The sequence below is a fragment of the Rousettus aegyptiacus genome, unplaced genomic scaffold (assembly GCF_014176215.1).
Source record: "Rousettus aegyptiacus isolate mRouAeg1 unplaced genomic scaffold, mRouAeg1.p scaffold_m13_p_3, whole genome shotgun sequence".
Classification (NCBI taxonomy): domain Eukaryota; kingdom Metazoa; phylum Chordata; class Mammalia; order Chiroptera; family Pteropodidae; genus Rousettus; species Rousettus aegyptiacus.
In genome coordinates, this window is record NW_023416306.1 from 125247871 (window position 1) to 125263958 (window position 16088).

At 36.6% G+C, this 16088-nt stretch overlaps 1 protein-coding gene across 2 annotated transcripts in view; it reads right to left on the reverse strand.

The window, feature by feature from the left end:
• The window catches only part of DNAAF4 (dynein axonemal assembly factor 4), a 31052-nt gene extending 20524 nt beyond the window's left edge, over positions 1–10528 (reverse strand). The window contains exons 1-3 of one of the 2 annotated variants that reach the window (XM_016158318.2): positions 10324–10526; positions 9849–9996; positions 6707–6840 (exon numbers count right to left, since the gene is read on the reverse strand). In XM_016158318.2, the coding sequence (XP_016013804.1) occupies positions 6707–6840; positions 9849–9996; positions 10324–10446 (405 nt within the window). In that variant the 5' untranslated portion in view covers positions 10447–10526. Of the gene's footprint in view, positions 1–6706; positions 6841–9848; positions 9997–10323 lie in introns of both variants that reach the window. The other variant, XM_016158326.2, reaches the window with a different exon arrangement.
• Between the last annotated feature and the right edge of the window lie 5560 nt (positions 10529–16088).

A 16088-nucleotide genomic window follows, 5' to 3' on the forward strand; every position in this document is an offset into this window, starting at 1 on the left:
AAAAATTGAAAACTTTTGTATGTCAAAGGTTACTATCAAAGTGAAAAAAATCTACAATTAGAAAAAAATATCTGCAAATCATTTATCTGATAAGGATGTAGTATCTAGACTATATAAGAACTCTTATAACTCAACCACAAAAAGAAAAATCATTCAATTTAAAAATGGGCAAAGAACTTAGACATTTCTCCCAATAAGATACAAATAGCCAAGAAACACATGAAAAGATGCTCAATATCACTAGTGTCAGGGAAATTAAATTAAAACTATACTGAGATACCATTTCATACCCATTAGGTTGACTACAACCAACAAAATAGAAAATAACAAGTGCTGACAAGGATGTAGAGAAAATGGAATTATTATATGTTGCTGGAGAGAGTGTAAAATGGTGCAGCCACTATGGAAAATTGTTTGATAGTTCCTGTATGCTAACAAATTGAACAACCTAAAAGAAATGGATAAATTCTTAGAAACATATAACCTAACAAAACTGAATCATGAAGAAATAGAAAATCTAGGCAGACCAATTACAAGTAAAGAGATTGAATCAGTCATCAAAAACCAGAAAGAAAGTCCAAGACCAGATGGCTTCACTGCTAAATTCTACCAAACATTTAAAGAATTAGTACCAACAGTTTTTAAACTCTTCCGAAAAAAAAAAAAAAAGTGAAGAGACAGGAATACTCCCAAACTTCCAAAGCACACAGCTGCCCCATCCTGGAGTGCTTCACTCCTGGGCATGATGTCTACCAACCTGGGACTTCTTGGGAGGAGCCTCCCACTCCAACCACACCTTTGAGTAGTGCTAAGCAGCAAAAAAAGACAATATCCCTGATGAATATAGATGCAAAAAATCTCAACAAAATATTAGCAAACCAAATTCAACATTACATTAAAAGGACCATCCACAATAATCAAGTGAGACTTATTCCTCAGATGCAAGATGGTTCAACATATGCAAATCAACCAATGTCATATACTACATTAACAAAATGAAGAATTATAATCCTATGATCATCTCAATAGATGTAGAAAAGCATCTGACAAAATTCAACATCCTTTCATGCAAAAACTCTCGACAAATTATCTATATATGAAATATATCTCAATATAATGAAGGCCCCATATGACAAGCCCACAGTTAACATCATACTCATTTGTGAAAAGGTGAAAGCTTTCCCTCAAGATCAGGAATAAGACAAGAATATCCACTCTAGCCACCTCTATTCAGTACTAGAAGTCCTGGACAGAGCAATTAGACAAGAGAAAGAAATAAAAGCATCCAAATCGGAAAGAAAGACATAAAATTATCTTTGCAGATGACATGCACAGAAAACCCTAAAGACCCCACTACAAAGCTGTGATAACTAATATATAAATTTTCTAGAGTTGCAGTATACAAAATCAATATACAAAAAAAAAAAGTAGCATTTCTACACTGACAACAAACTATCGGAATGAGAAATTAAAAATAAAGTCCCAACAGCATAAAAATGCTTAGGAATAAACTTAACCAAGGAGGTGTAAGATCTGTTTACTGAAAATTATAAAATATTGATTAAAGAAATTGAAGAAGACACAAATAAAAGGATTGGAAAAGTTAATATTGTTAAAATGTCCATACTACCCAAGGTGATCTACAGATTCAATGCAATCTCTATCAAAGTTCCAATGGTATTTTCCACAGAAATAGAAAAAAAAATCCTAAAATTTGTATGGAATCAAAAAGACCTTGAACAGCTAGAGCAAGCTTGAGCAAGAAAAGCAAAGCTGGAGGTATCACATTTCCTGATTTTAAACTGTATTAAAAAGCTATAGTAATCAATATACTATATAATTGCATAAAAACAGACACATAGATCAATGGAACAGAATAGAGAGCTCAGAAATAAACCACACATATATGGTCAATCAATTTTTCACAAAAGTATTAAGAATATACAATGGGGAAAAACTAATGTCTTCAATAAATGGTGCTGGGAAAACTGGATACCCAAATGCAAAAAAATGAAACTGGACCCTTACCTTTTACCATACACAAAAATCAACTCTAAATGGATTAAAGGCTTTAATGTAGGACCTGAAACCTAAACTCCCTAGAAGAAAACATAGGAGATAAGCTCCTTAACATGGGTTTGGCAATGATTTTTTTTCGACTTGACACCAAACTCAAAGGCCACCAAAGCAAAAATAAACAAATGGGACTACATCTTAAAAGCTTCTGCACAACAAAGGAAACCATCAACAAAATGAAAGGGCAACCTATGGAACAGGAGAAAATATTTGCACACCAAATATTCAATAAGAAGTCAATATCCAAGGAACTCATACAACCCAATTGCAAGGAAATAAGTAAAAATTTTTAATGGGCCAAGGGCCTAACAAGACATTTTTCCAAAGATGACATACAAATGGCAATAGGTACATGAAAAGGTGCTCAACATCACTAATCTTCAGAGAAATGCAAAGCATAACCACAGTTAGATATCACCTCATACCTGTTAGGATGACTATTATCAAAAAGACAAAAGGTAACAAATGCTAGTGAGGATGTGAAGAAAAGAGGACCCTCACATGCTGTTGGTCAGAATGTAAACAGGTGCAGCCAACATGGAAAACAGTATGGAGGTTCCTCAAGAACTGCATGGCAGCAGTTTGAAGAAGGAAGGAAAAAAATCAACCCAACAACAACAAAAAAGTGTATTTGGTCTGTAGAACTTCCCAATAAGAAATATCAAAGACAACAAAGGTAAATAAAATTCAAAAAAAAAAAAAGTGATAGACTGAGTATACTGACAGCATAGTTGTCTTATGATGGTAATAACTGTTAATAAGGTATGAGAATGAAGAGGTCACATATAAAGCATAGGCCAAAGAAGTCAGAACAGAAGATAACAAAAGCACAGAACCCTAAGAATGAGTTTACAGAAAAAATGTTCAACATGTAAAAGTGGAAAACAGGTTGCTGAGAAAGTCTGACATACATTGAAAGGGAAGACAATGCAGAATAAGGAAGAGAGGGGATTTTTTAAAAAAATGTCAGGAACATTAAAATTATTATTAAAAAATAGAATTAAAAAATGGCCAAGCAGTTCCTTCTGGCCTTTCTGTATCTTATTTATAAACACCTACAACAAACAGGGAATGTGGTTTCACTGATGAGGACATATTAAAGGCTCTATAGTGTAACCTAGACAACTCCAAAAAGCAACTCATTCATCATCTTCATGACCAGGCAAAGCTGTTTCACAGTTTAAAGTTTCCAGGTTTCAATTTCAAGAAACTGGCGGCAGAAGAAAGCCCTTCCAATTCAACTTAGTCCAGGTTAAAAGCTCAGTGAGAAAAAGTGATCAAAACAAAACAAAGAGAAAAACTCAAAATAAAGAGGGCAAAATACAAAACGGAATAGTGAAAAAGATAAGAAAAGTAAACAATAGCAGTCAAAATTATCTGGGGTGTGGACCATGTTTCGGATTGGTCTGGCATCAGTATTCCAAAGGTTCACTAATCGCCTCAAACCTCTGCACCTCCACTTCGACCTTCTCCTCCCTCTAGGTAATGACCTTGCCTCCTTCATCCTGAAAACAAAGGATTCCTCTATCTATGTCCCTAAGAATTTTCCAAATCCTATATTCCTTATTCCTGCCCTCAAGCGTCAAAAGATTAAATATTCCTCTGTGACCTATGACTAATTTTTTCACTTGTTCCAACTTTCACCCTCCCCGTAAGATGACTGTTCCCTCATCAATTCCCTCCCTTGGTAGTATCAGCCAGCTCTCCTCTACTGGCTTCATCTTCAATGTATAAATATGATCAAAGTCCTTCCATCTTAAAAATACAAAAGCTCTACTTCCATTCTGCAAACTCTTCAAACTCATTAGCCAGAATTAGCTTTCCAAAATACAAACCAAATTAATTTGATATGCTTGCTAAAAATCCCTATTACCTTCAGGAAATTTTTCAAAATCTTAAAATTTTATTACTTCCTGAACACGCTCTCAGGCTGTTACCAACCTTTTACCAGTGTTTTCACTTTATCTTCCCATGACACTTTATGCATAATCTTTGCTTTATGTATAATCTTTGCTTTACATTGTCTGTCACCCTCTATAGACTATGAGTAAGTTGAAAATGAAGACTGACTTGTTCAGCTATGTCACAGCAACCTTCATAGTATTCAATGAATGTCTATTAAATGAATGAAGTGGATGCAGTAAACACATTAGCAAGGAAACAGGATATAGCGGAGGCTTTAAAAATGCTTATGTATGAGGGCTTTCCCTTTCTTACTACCAGGGGACTTGACTCTGAAGTAAAGTAGCCTAGGCTAGCCTTCTGGAGGATGAAATACTACATAGAGAAAGGCTCTAGTTTTCCCAGGTAAGGTTCCAGACATGTGAGTGAGGCCATCTTAGCCACAACAACCAAGCCAACTCCAGAACACAAGAACTGCCTGACAACCCCATAGAATCTTGAGAAATAAATGTTTGCGGGTTTAAGCCACTAAATCTTGGATAGTTTACTATACAGTGTTATTGTGTTATTGACTGAATGTTTGTGTTACCTCCAAAATGTTTATGTGTTGAAGCCTTATCGCCCCCTACCCCAGTGATCAGAGTCCTTCCAGCTTAAAAATACAAAAGCTCTACCTCCTATATTTGGAAATGGGCATCTGAGGAAGTAATTAAGGTTAAATGAGGTCATAAGGGTAGGGCCCTGATACAACAAGATTGGCGTCCTAATAAGATCTGGGCATGCCCACTCTCTCCCTCACTCGCTTGCGCTCTCTCTCCATCCTGCAAGCCAGGAATAGAATCCTCATCAGAATCCAACCCTGCTAAACCTTGATCTGAGACTTCTAGACTCTAGAACTGTGAAAAAATGTCTGTTCTGTAAGCCATCCAGTCTGTGGTATTGTGTTATGGTCGCCTGAGGAAGCTAATACAGCATAGTTAAGTGACATAGCAAGCCTCAGCACTACTCCTGCTCATTATTTTTAAAAGGTTACTACTTAAAAACTATTATTTTTTGGCAGATGTAATTCAAGTTTTAAGCTAATTTATGGTTTAAGCTAATTCCAGGTTGCCTTTTGTTGTCACATCTCTTTATCTGCTCTTACTGGACCATCAGTTCTTTTCTGAATGGTGTCCAAAATTGGACAAAGTAAAAATAGCTTCATTTATCCACCAAAATAAAATTTTGCTATGGTTACAGGGTCCTGGGGCAATGTATTCACATTAATTCGTTCAAATACTTGCGCACCTGCTATTTACTTGGCAATGGCTATAAGAATGAAAGAAAACATAGTCTCAACTCTCAACATGCCTGAAGGAAAAAGATAAAACGGATCGTTTGTAGTATAGGCTATAGGTTTTCACAGATTCTCTCCAATTTAATATAACCTACAGCTTCATATTTTATATATTAATGCCCCCAAACCGCCTTTCCAAATACCAAAGTCAGGCTTTCATATATCAGTAGATTAATAGCGTCAAGGTATAGCATCGTGGTACTGCCTGCCAATCAACTGTTTGGTTTTGTTAAATTTAACAAATAGCAGTATGTGTGCCATTATTTAACTGTCTTATTAGTTCAGTAAATATTTGTTGCCACAAATTTTAGAATATTTTACTTTTATTTTTTAAAATTCGGGAAAATGATAAAGTTAAAAGGCTGACAGCAGTGATAACACAATCAAGAAAAGCTGGCAGAAGCAAGGGGAGAGGTAGACGAGGGAAAAACGAAATCATTTCTTCAATGAACTTAGTTAATTAATTTTTAAAAAAAATAAAAACTGGAACTCATTGTGTGTACTGAAAGTAGGAATCTTTGGTCAGCTGACCACGTGTTCAGTTAAGTAGAAGACAAAGTATATAACCACAAGCCATATTTAAAAGCCAAATAAAAGTGATATAAGAAATGCAAAATTCTTTGAAATTAAGAACTGTTGATTATAAAAATACTAGTGATCCAAAGACAAAAGAAGTCATGGGTTCATAGAGCTCTTGATGAGATAATCTATAATGTTATAGATTCCTTGATCACTTCAAGATGTCCAAATAAGAATTTCAGATAAGAAATTACTTGTAAAAATTAGAATAGGTAAATCTATAGAGATAGGAAAGTAGATTGGTGGTTGCCTAGGGCTACAGGATGAGAGGAATGGGGTTTCTTTTTGGGGTGTTGTAAATATTCTAAAATTGATTGTGGTAATAGTTGCACAACTTTAAATATATTAATAACCACTGAATTATAAGCTTGAAATGAGTAAATTGTATGGTATGTCAATTATATCTCAAAAAAATATTGCTGATGAAAACTTTAAATTGAAATCCTCAATAGTTAAAATATTTGTCAATATTTTGCATTTAATCTATGCTTTTATTTTAAATAATTGTGTCAATTATTCCAAGCTCAAGAAAGAAATAAAACATTTATACCATAGAACCTTATCATTTTTGACTCCCCTGGAAATAGAAAATTCTCCCTGACAGAAGTAAATCTATTGTTCAATATTTATACCCCTGACTTTCATAGATTTTTAGAAATACATGTAAGTTGTAGGTAGCCTATATAACACAGTAGGCCCTATAACCAAAGTATGAACAAAAAGATGAGAAGTACAGAGGTTGGAGCTACTCGTGCTTACATAGTTTACTATCATCTCTTTAATTAGAGGACTTTCTGTCAATCTGCAACTTACCTTCATCATGACATTTAGTGTATATTTTTGATCTTCCCGCCTCGCTGCAGCTTTTGCTTCTGTAGCTTCTTTTGCTCTTTCTTGTGCTTGTAAAATAGATTTCTCCCTTATTCTTTGCATCATCTCTTTGTCAACTAAAGAATAAGCAATATCATAAATTAGGATTATGATGAATCTGTTTCCAGAATGAGATATTTTAGACCCATCTTCACATGGAGAAATGAAAACAGTTCTCAGTAGTAAGCTGGCCAAGAACCTAATATTAAAAGGTAAGTGAAAAACTTTATAGTAATTAATTACTATAGAATGAGAGAGAAAGTGGGGAGGAGGATAAGAATGAGAGAGAAGAAGGAACAAGGGAAATGAGGAAGGAGACTAGGGTAGGAGAGAGGGGGAACAGAGGAATAGGGTAAGGCAGAGTGAGGAGACTAGATGGGGCTAGGGAAGAAAATATTTGTCCTCCTCTCTGTTAGGGCTATTTGCTTATAAACCTGATCACAATAAGTCATCACTATGGGGTCTAGAAGAGAAAATGGGTTGAGACTGTCTGATATGATCAATCACCTTCATTAACACAAAAGATAGTTTATGCATATGAAGCATATAGGGCCAGCCCTAGGAAAAATTACAAAGTAACATGACACGTTATATATAGAATTTTACCATTCACAATTATTTTTATGTTCAGTGAGTCAATGTTTTACACACAGGCTGTGTTCCAGTAGGGGGTAAATTATTTTTGGGGTAGTGGGATCAGGAAGGAATCTAGATTTTGAGTGAAAAAACACAGGAGAGAGAGAACTTGGGGAGGGAGGGCGAAGTGGGGGAGAGTAGGGCGGGGGAAGGGTAGAGGGATGAATCAGGCCCTAGGGAGGGGTTCTTAACCTTTTTGGTACAGTAGGGTGGTAGCAGACAACTGGACCAGCTTCAGGGAAAGCAATAATTAAAAGAACATCAACTTTTCAAATGAAACGTTCCACATCCGAAAGAAATGAAAAGTGTATGAAGGAGGAACTTCAGGGGAAAATGAAGCAAATACGTTTTGAATACTGAGGGAGACAGACATGGAGTATAGACTGGTGTTCCACAGCACTATGGGAAAAAAGACTGTTAAAGGAATAATTTCACTGAATTGCATGTGAGACTGAGTCTGATTTCTAAAAAAATCTCAAACATGGTTTCTGAAGTAAAATCACTGTTCATCACCTGTTATGTAAGTTAATTTTAAGACTGTTTGACTAGTCTAAATAGAAGTTGGCAAACTGTGACTAAATCCAACCAGCTGCCTGTTTTTCTAAAGAACACAGGCAAAGAATAACTCTTACATTTTTAAATAGCTAAAAAAAATCAAAATAATATTTTGTGACATGTAAAAATTAGATTAAATTCAAATTTCAGCATCAATAAATATGGCTATTTATCTATAGTTGCTTTTGTGCTACAATGGCAGAGCTAAGTTACTGTGACAGAGACCATATAGCCCACAAAATCTAAAATATTATCTGTTCCTTTACAGAAAAAATTTGCCAAACCTTGGGACAAAGGTCAAAATTTGGAATAGTTGATCATACAACCATGAAAAAGAATCAAGTTTCTGTGCAATGAAAGCAGATGGGTAAAACAGTGAAGATCATGGTTAGGAAAGAAAATCCCTTCCCACTCCTAGATAAGGTGGCCAACTAGGTTAAAAAGGGAATTTGACATAGAAGAAAAAACTGTTTCATTTCAGAAATAGGGGAAAGTAAAAGTTTTTGATATGACCCTTCTTTATACCCTGAAAAGCTGATGGACAAAATGTTTCCTGGAGAAATCTGTTGGCCACCATGAGACACACACACACACCTTTATGTCAGTGGTTCTCAAACCCGGTCAATAATCAGAATCAGGGAAGTCCCCACCCTCCAACTGTTTGTTATGTTAAAATAAGCCATTATAATAGATGATGGTTCTAGTCTCAACTAACTTCAAAATTAAGATTATCAACAAGAGTTCAAATAAATGAAAGTATTTACATTAATCTTAGGTAAGAAGTCAGAACACTCTGGGTGTATTTCATGACATATTCCCAGGGATCGTCTCAGATTCACTGAATCACAAAGGAAGACAGGGTTACCAGGGGCAGGAGGGTGGGAAAGCAGGAATCTGATTATTATAAACTCAGTTAGTCTGAGACTCACTAAAGTAACCTGGCTATGGTAACCTACCTTAACCAGTAATTTCTGAGCTGAATACCAGATCTTAAAGATTCTACTGACGCTAAAGATTAAAAAATTAAATTCTACTGCAAGATTCCAAGAAAGCATTAATACAAATAATTGCAATCTCTCCATTCATAATATTTCTACCAAAGACTTAATGACAGAGGTCTAAGAGAAATTCAGGCAGTAGATAAAACACTGGCAAACACGATAACCAGAAGAGGGAGAAAATAGAACTAAAGCAGTAGAGGGCAGTTACCGACTCATAAAGCTGTCCTTGGCAAAAGAAGAGAGTACTGATAAACAGTATGAAGAATAAGAAATCTCAATTATACACATTATTAACCCTGGAAAGTATTTTTAAATCTACCAATACCTAAGCCCCGCTCCTTGAAACGGATTTTGATTGATCTAGGGTAAGTTTCAGACATCTGCATTATTTAAAAGTCTGATAGGTGATTCAAGTATGTAGCCAGGGTTGAGAACCACTGCTCTAGAGTCAAACTGCTCAGGCTCCAATTCCAGTCTGCCACTTACTAGTTGTATGACCTTTGTCGATACTAAACCCTCCGTACTTCGGTAGCCTCACATTAAAAAAAAAAAAAAAAAAAAAAGTACCTAAGTGTAGGTTGTTGTGAGGATTAATAGATGTGTTAATGCCTAATACAAAATAAGTGCTCCCAAAAGGCCATATCAGAAGGCCCTAACCACTGAAGATACAAGCTCACATCTTCTGCTTAAGAGTTATTAATGTGTTCTAACTTTTGAATAATTCAATCTCTAGGTTATTTATTGAAAGTGGCAGCGGAAGCACTATGATTTAAATCATACTCATGTGTCTATTTTTCTAGAAGAGCAACATAATTGTTTCAAAAGAACTTTTTAAAAAAGATATCAAGTATAAAAAGTACAACCAGATGAACAACTTTTAATATAGAACTTACCACCTGACACAGACAGGGTCTCCCACACCGCTGCTTCTTTTTTATGTAAGGTGAAAACAATAACATCATTCCCAATCTTGGCTTTGCTGCTCTCATCGTCTATGGGAGCATAGAGAAACACCTCAAATAAAAACGGAGGAAAGTTGACCTATTCAGAATGGAGGAAACAAAAGTTAATTTAGTTACACACATTTAAGACACGGCCATTAAGAATTAAATGATAGAATACAAAATCATTTTCTTAAACGTCTGCTATAAATTCACTCCAGAACACGAAAGATTAGCAAGGCATACGTAGGAAGCCCTGGATTTAAAAAAAAAAAAAAAATCCTGATTTGATGACATCTGACATCCGTTTTTGTTTTTTGTTTTTATAGCACTGATAATTAGGAACGCGCCTGTCGGGTGTACACAGCGGCGCACTCGCAGAAGCTTCGGAGCACGCCCCCGGGAGCAGGCAAGCACGCGTTCCTACCTTCAGATAGTTTTCCGTACAGAACACGTCCGCGTCCCTGCCGCAGACGCCTCGGAGGGGCACAGAGATAAAGACCGCAGTCTCCGTCTGCTGCCAGCTGTAATCGCTAACCTGCAGGGGCATCCCGGGGGGCGGGCGGAGCGCGGCGGCGGGAGCGGCGGGAGCGGCGAGAGCTGCGGGCAGCTACCCGCGGCTGCTCGGTTGCTAGGGAAGCCGGGGTTACCACGCGCCAGCCCTTCCGGGTCAGGCTAGGCCGTGGTGCCCCGCTTTCGCAGCTTGGCTCTGGGTCGCCCCTTACAGTCCCCTCCCGCCCCCCTCCCCTCCCAACCTCCCATCCCCCGCCACGGAAGACTCCCTTTCTGATTGCTTGGGCATCCTGGCAGGGGGCGTTAGACCACTTTACTTAGAGTCTTATTGCTTGACCACAGCTTGAGCGAGTCCCCGAAGAAGTAGGCCCACATCCGCTTAGGCAAGGAAAGAACTTTACACCTGAGAATGTGAAAAAAAGGTGTGGGCTTACAGTTTAGCAAACAGTGCCCCGCAGAAGCTGGTGTGACGCCCATGCGCAATTGCAATTCTGGCCTTTCGTTTGTTCTGATGGAGGCTGTAAGAGTTAGCGCACGTTGGTGTTCCTGTTTTGGACATTTCCTGACTTGGGGTCTTGCCTGTACTGTTGTAGTCTTTCAAATCCTGTCAACCGGTTGTAAAGCCACCAAAATTGTGTAGGTAGGGTTCACTTCATGGATTGAACACTGGGGAGAAATGATCCTATAACTCACCTGGCAAAAGCAACTCAAAGGTAGGATAAGTTGAATTTACACGGATGTATTTTACTTTTGCTTAAGGACACTTAGAACTTTAGGGCTGGAAGGAAACTTGAAGATCATGTTGTCATCCTACATATTTAAGGTATCCCAGATCTGCACACTTAACCGAATTGCTACCTAGATTAGTAGCAGGCCTGTGAATGAGATCCTGATGTTTTAACTCCCATTCCCATGTTTCTCCGGGCTACTTTCTGTAAACTCAGTTTATAAATTCCTGGAATTTGAGGTTTAAAAAAATGAATATACATGAAAATTAAGCAGTGATGAACTATTTGCCACCTAGAGATTTGGATTTTAAACATTTTACTTTTGAAGGTCATTAACAAATTTCAAAGCTCCTGAAAATTTCCTTGAGGAAAATTTAGGAGCAATTGGCTTAGGAGAAAAAAAAAAATTATCTTTTTTCCCAAACAGGCCACCCCTCACTACCTTACCCAATTTTGTCAGCAGTTCATCTCAAAGTTCTGAATACTTTGAATACTAGGGGCTATCTTAGACTTTTTCTCCTTGTCCCCCTATGTGCAGAAACCTGTGAATCAATCCTATGGATTCTTTTTTCATGCTGCTTTTTGGCATTTCTCACTCTCCCCTTTGGTTCTATTCCTATTTTTACCATTTTATTTCAAACTCTCCTGTGTCTTCAAAAGTATATATTCATATAGAATTTTATAAAATTTGAAAGTATATATTCTCCCACTACATAAAAACACGAGCGATATAATGTATATGTAGAAGATAATAAAAAGGATACTTTGAGCTGTTTGAGTTTCAAAATAGTCCATTAGCAATTATTTTCTTAAGCACATAGCACCTCTGCAGTGAAATTGTTCTCCTACTACAGTCCTACTAAAATTTTAACACTCTGAATGAATTATATCTTTAAAAAAACTGATCAGTTTTATTACTGAATCATTATATCAACTGACACCAATTTAAAACATCAGTAATTTTTATTTTTTCATGATTTATATAATTATGTAAAAAGTATTTCACAAGCCTTGAAAGTAATTCAACCTTAAAGTCTTGATCTGTATTTCTTATTAGGTTTAAAAACAAAAAATGCTCTAATCTAGCTCACGTATAGATAGAAATTTGATATGTGGCAAAGGTGGCGCTGCACATAAGAGCAGAAAAGCAAAGAAAGGAATTACTATTGAATATTTTGGTGCTAAGAAAAATAGTTACCATATGGGGAAAAAAATGAGACTGGATCTTTACATGCATATGGTGTCATACGCAAAAATGATTTACAGATGAACTAAAGAAAGGCAAGTTTGAAACTTAAAAAATATGTACCTCTATGATACTGAAGTAAGAAATGATTTCTTAAATATGGCATAGAAAGCACTAATCATAAAGGAAAAGATTGAAAATTTGAACTAAAATTAAAAACTGTTCACCAAAAGGCATATAAAGAATGTTACAATATTTTAACTTTATATTAACTATTTATATATTTTACATATATTTTTCAATGCCCTTCATCCAAAGACCACAGAAAAGCCTGTAGTTGAACAAGTTACTCATTGAGCAAGGGAGAACACACACTATTGGGTGTCTCAATAAGAGTGTTAGAATTTGCAGGAAGGTCTAAGGGAGGAAGGGTTCCCTTCAGGCTGGGTCTTTTCATAAAGAGAGGGTAATTCTATAACTGGGTAAATAAGTAGCCGTTCATAATATCTTCCTAGCAAAAACCTAATAACAAGCCAAATGTCTATCGGGAGATATTCACCTGATTCTATTATAAAACAGTAAAAATGAATTAATTATAACTGTACACTGGATGGATGAGTGAAAAAACACAAGTCATATAAAATAATGCCATTTTCATAAAACTTTAAAATAATGACAATCAAATCTATTGGTTAAGGATTCTGCATATGTGGTAAAATTATAAGGGAAAGTAAGGTGTAAGAAAGGAAAATGGTTAACTTCTAGGCAAAAGTCATACAAGTGGGACCCTTTGTGGTAGCCAACAAAGTTGATTTCTACACAGCACAAACTAAGGCAGAAGTTCTTAGAGTGTGGTTTCCTGACCACAATATCAGCATCATCTGGGGACTTGTTAGAAATGCAGGTTCCCAGACCCCACTCCAGACATAAATTCTGGAAGTAGGGCCCAGAAATCTGTATTTTAACAAGCCCACCATGTAATTATGATACACACTGAAGACTGAGAACCACTATGTTAAGGGACAAGTTTTTAGGGGGAGAAATGGAAACTTACAAAGCTTAGAAAAAAACACATGTTGCCCCATTCTCCCAGCAGCAGCAGCACACTGGGGGCAGAGATTATGCTGGATCTGCAGTGTGTTTTTGCATTTTGGAAAGGAATTCCATCCCTTTGCTGTTCTCCCTTTTTATAGGGCAAATATGAAAGGAACCTTGTCTGATGGGAAACTATTGGGATACAGGCAGTCTTTGTTTAGGTGCAAACTGTTTATAAGACACGTCTGAGAAAGCCAGCTACCTGGATACTTTGACTCACATGGAAGGATTTAGTTGGAAGAAACTACCAGTAACATGGCGAGCTGAGTTCAGGTGCAGCCTCTTTCACCGGGAGACAGGAGATCCAGCCAGGTTTTATTGGCTGGTTCCCTTTAAAAACTCAGAGAGAATACGCAAAGTCATTTTGTTTGAAGCTGTTCATGTATTTTCAACACAGCAGTCAGAACGATCCTTTTCCAGTGAAAACCCTCCAGTTACTTTCTATCTCACTCAGAGTAAAAGCCAAACTCATGAGGACCTACAAAATCCTACATAATCTGGTTTCCTGTTAATTTTCTAATCTCATCTCCTTTCACTCTTCTTGTTCACTCCATTCCAGACACATTGGCTTCCTTGAAATATCTGAAGTGTGCCAAGCATGCTTCTGCCACAAGGTCATTGGAGCTGCTGTTACCTTTTTCTGGGATTTTCTTCCCCAGTTATCTGCATGACTATCTCTTACTCCTTCAAGCCATTACTTATTTTTTCATTCAACTATTTAAAAAACTATGAACTTGTTTGCACTTCTTGCACTACCAACCCTAGCATTCCTTGTTCCCATTCCCTTTTTTCTTCATAGTGCTAATTCCCTAATATGCTTTATAGTTTGCTTATTTTCTGTCTCTAGAATAAAAACCTCATGAGTAGTGATTTTCGTGTTTTGAGTTACTGCTATAGTCTTAGCATTTAGAACTGCCTGATAGACACTCTCACTCGCACACACACACCACACACAGAAAACTCGATGTTAAATGAATAAATAAATGAATGTTTACGTATAGGGTTTCATAATGTTTTATTCTTTAGCTTACCTTTCAGGATCCTGAAGCATAAAGTTTTTTTCAGGCTATTTTGTTATTTTCACCTTGAGTGGATTCAAATTTCAAAAGGTGTCAGTTGAGGATGTGGTTCCATAGTGTAGCAGCTAGCACATCTGCTTTACATGCAGAAGGTTCTGGGTCTATGCCCCAGTAGAGCCACAGTCCATGGTTTATGGCCATGCCACCCTGAATAAGCCAGATGTCTGATCTTGAAAGCTAAGCAGGGGTGGGCCTGCTTAGTACTTGGATGGGAGACCACTTAGGAAGACCAGGTGCTGCAGGTATAAATAATTCTTTTAAAAAAAGTGTTGGCTAGCTGTATTTTTATTATCAGATTTCTGCATGTTTTGAAATTATTTACAATGGGTTCTCTTTCATTTTATTTTCTTCTTTTCTCTGGGTTCCTTTCCTTTCTAAAAGTTTTAAGTTTGCCTCCAACTTGGTATCCAAGGGCCTCAATTCAGCCAAGTGTTTTATGCTAATTCACTGTTTAAACTCTTTGGTGACATGTACACCAGTTACCAACTGAGCAGATTTTAAAACCGTTCACTTATGCCACCTTAGGCCTGTGTCTTCCTAAGAGCTAGAGCCTCAAGTAAGTTTTGCTTTGTAACCTCCTTTCTCAAATGGTAAAGCAGCGGAGAGGAATCCTAGCTCAATGCCTGGTTTAAAGCATTATGTTTTTGTCCCCCTTTTTATTCCTGTTATTTACTATTAAAAAAAAAAAAAAGTCAGTTTCACCAGAGGCCCAGTTCTCTTATTTCTCTCTAGTGTTTGTTTTCTATTTTATTTTGCTTCCTATTCTATTTCTTTCCTTTGGATTTTTTTATTCTTTAACTTCTTGAAATCGATACTTATCTCATTATATTTTGGGCTTTTAAAACTATTTAAATCTTTTGTATTACGTTATTGCATCTCCTAAGTTTTACAGTGCAGTAGCACTTTTAAGACAGACCTCATTATCCTGCCAGATTAGAACTTCTGTGAATTTCTGCTCTGGACCGAGTCAGGCAGTCTGCTGCTTCAGCATGCATAGCTTCTTTCTTTCTATACTTCTTGTACTTGGATATATCAATGTTGATTTTGAGTCCAATTTTATCTTTTTATATTTATCACTGCTATATGTTTAGAACAGAAGGGGTGCCTTAGAGCATCAATTCATGTTATTTGATCAGAAGTCTGTATATTTTTTCTTTCTGCAGGTAAGATACAGGCATTTTTAATTTTTTTCCTTTCATGTTTAAATAGGACTTTTGTGCATTTAAATTTTATCTTGATGTAATTTTACTTGTTACTCCTATTACCTCTAATGCCAAGTCACATCCACTGACAAGTTCACATTTTATATAGTCTCTTTTCATGTAAGACTCAAGGTACCTGATGGTTGTTTCAAACTTTGAGGGTCTTTTGTAAACCTAATCTTATCATTTGAGAAAGTGTGTTCTTAATATTGCTACAGCAGTGTCTTTGCTTCAGGGAACGTTAAGCTGCTGAAGTTGTAGAACCCCTCTCCAATTAATTTTTCAATAGAGGTCCTAACTTGTTAAAACCAACATGGAGATGTGTTATGCTCACATTTTCTTAAGAAGACTCAGGACTCAGTGTTATGTATAAACTTCACAGAAAAAAT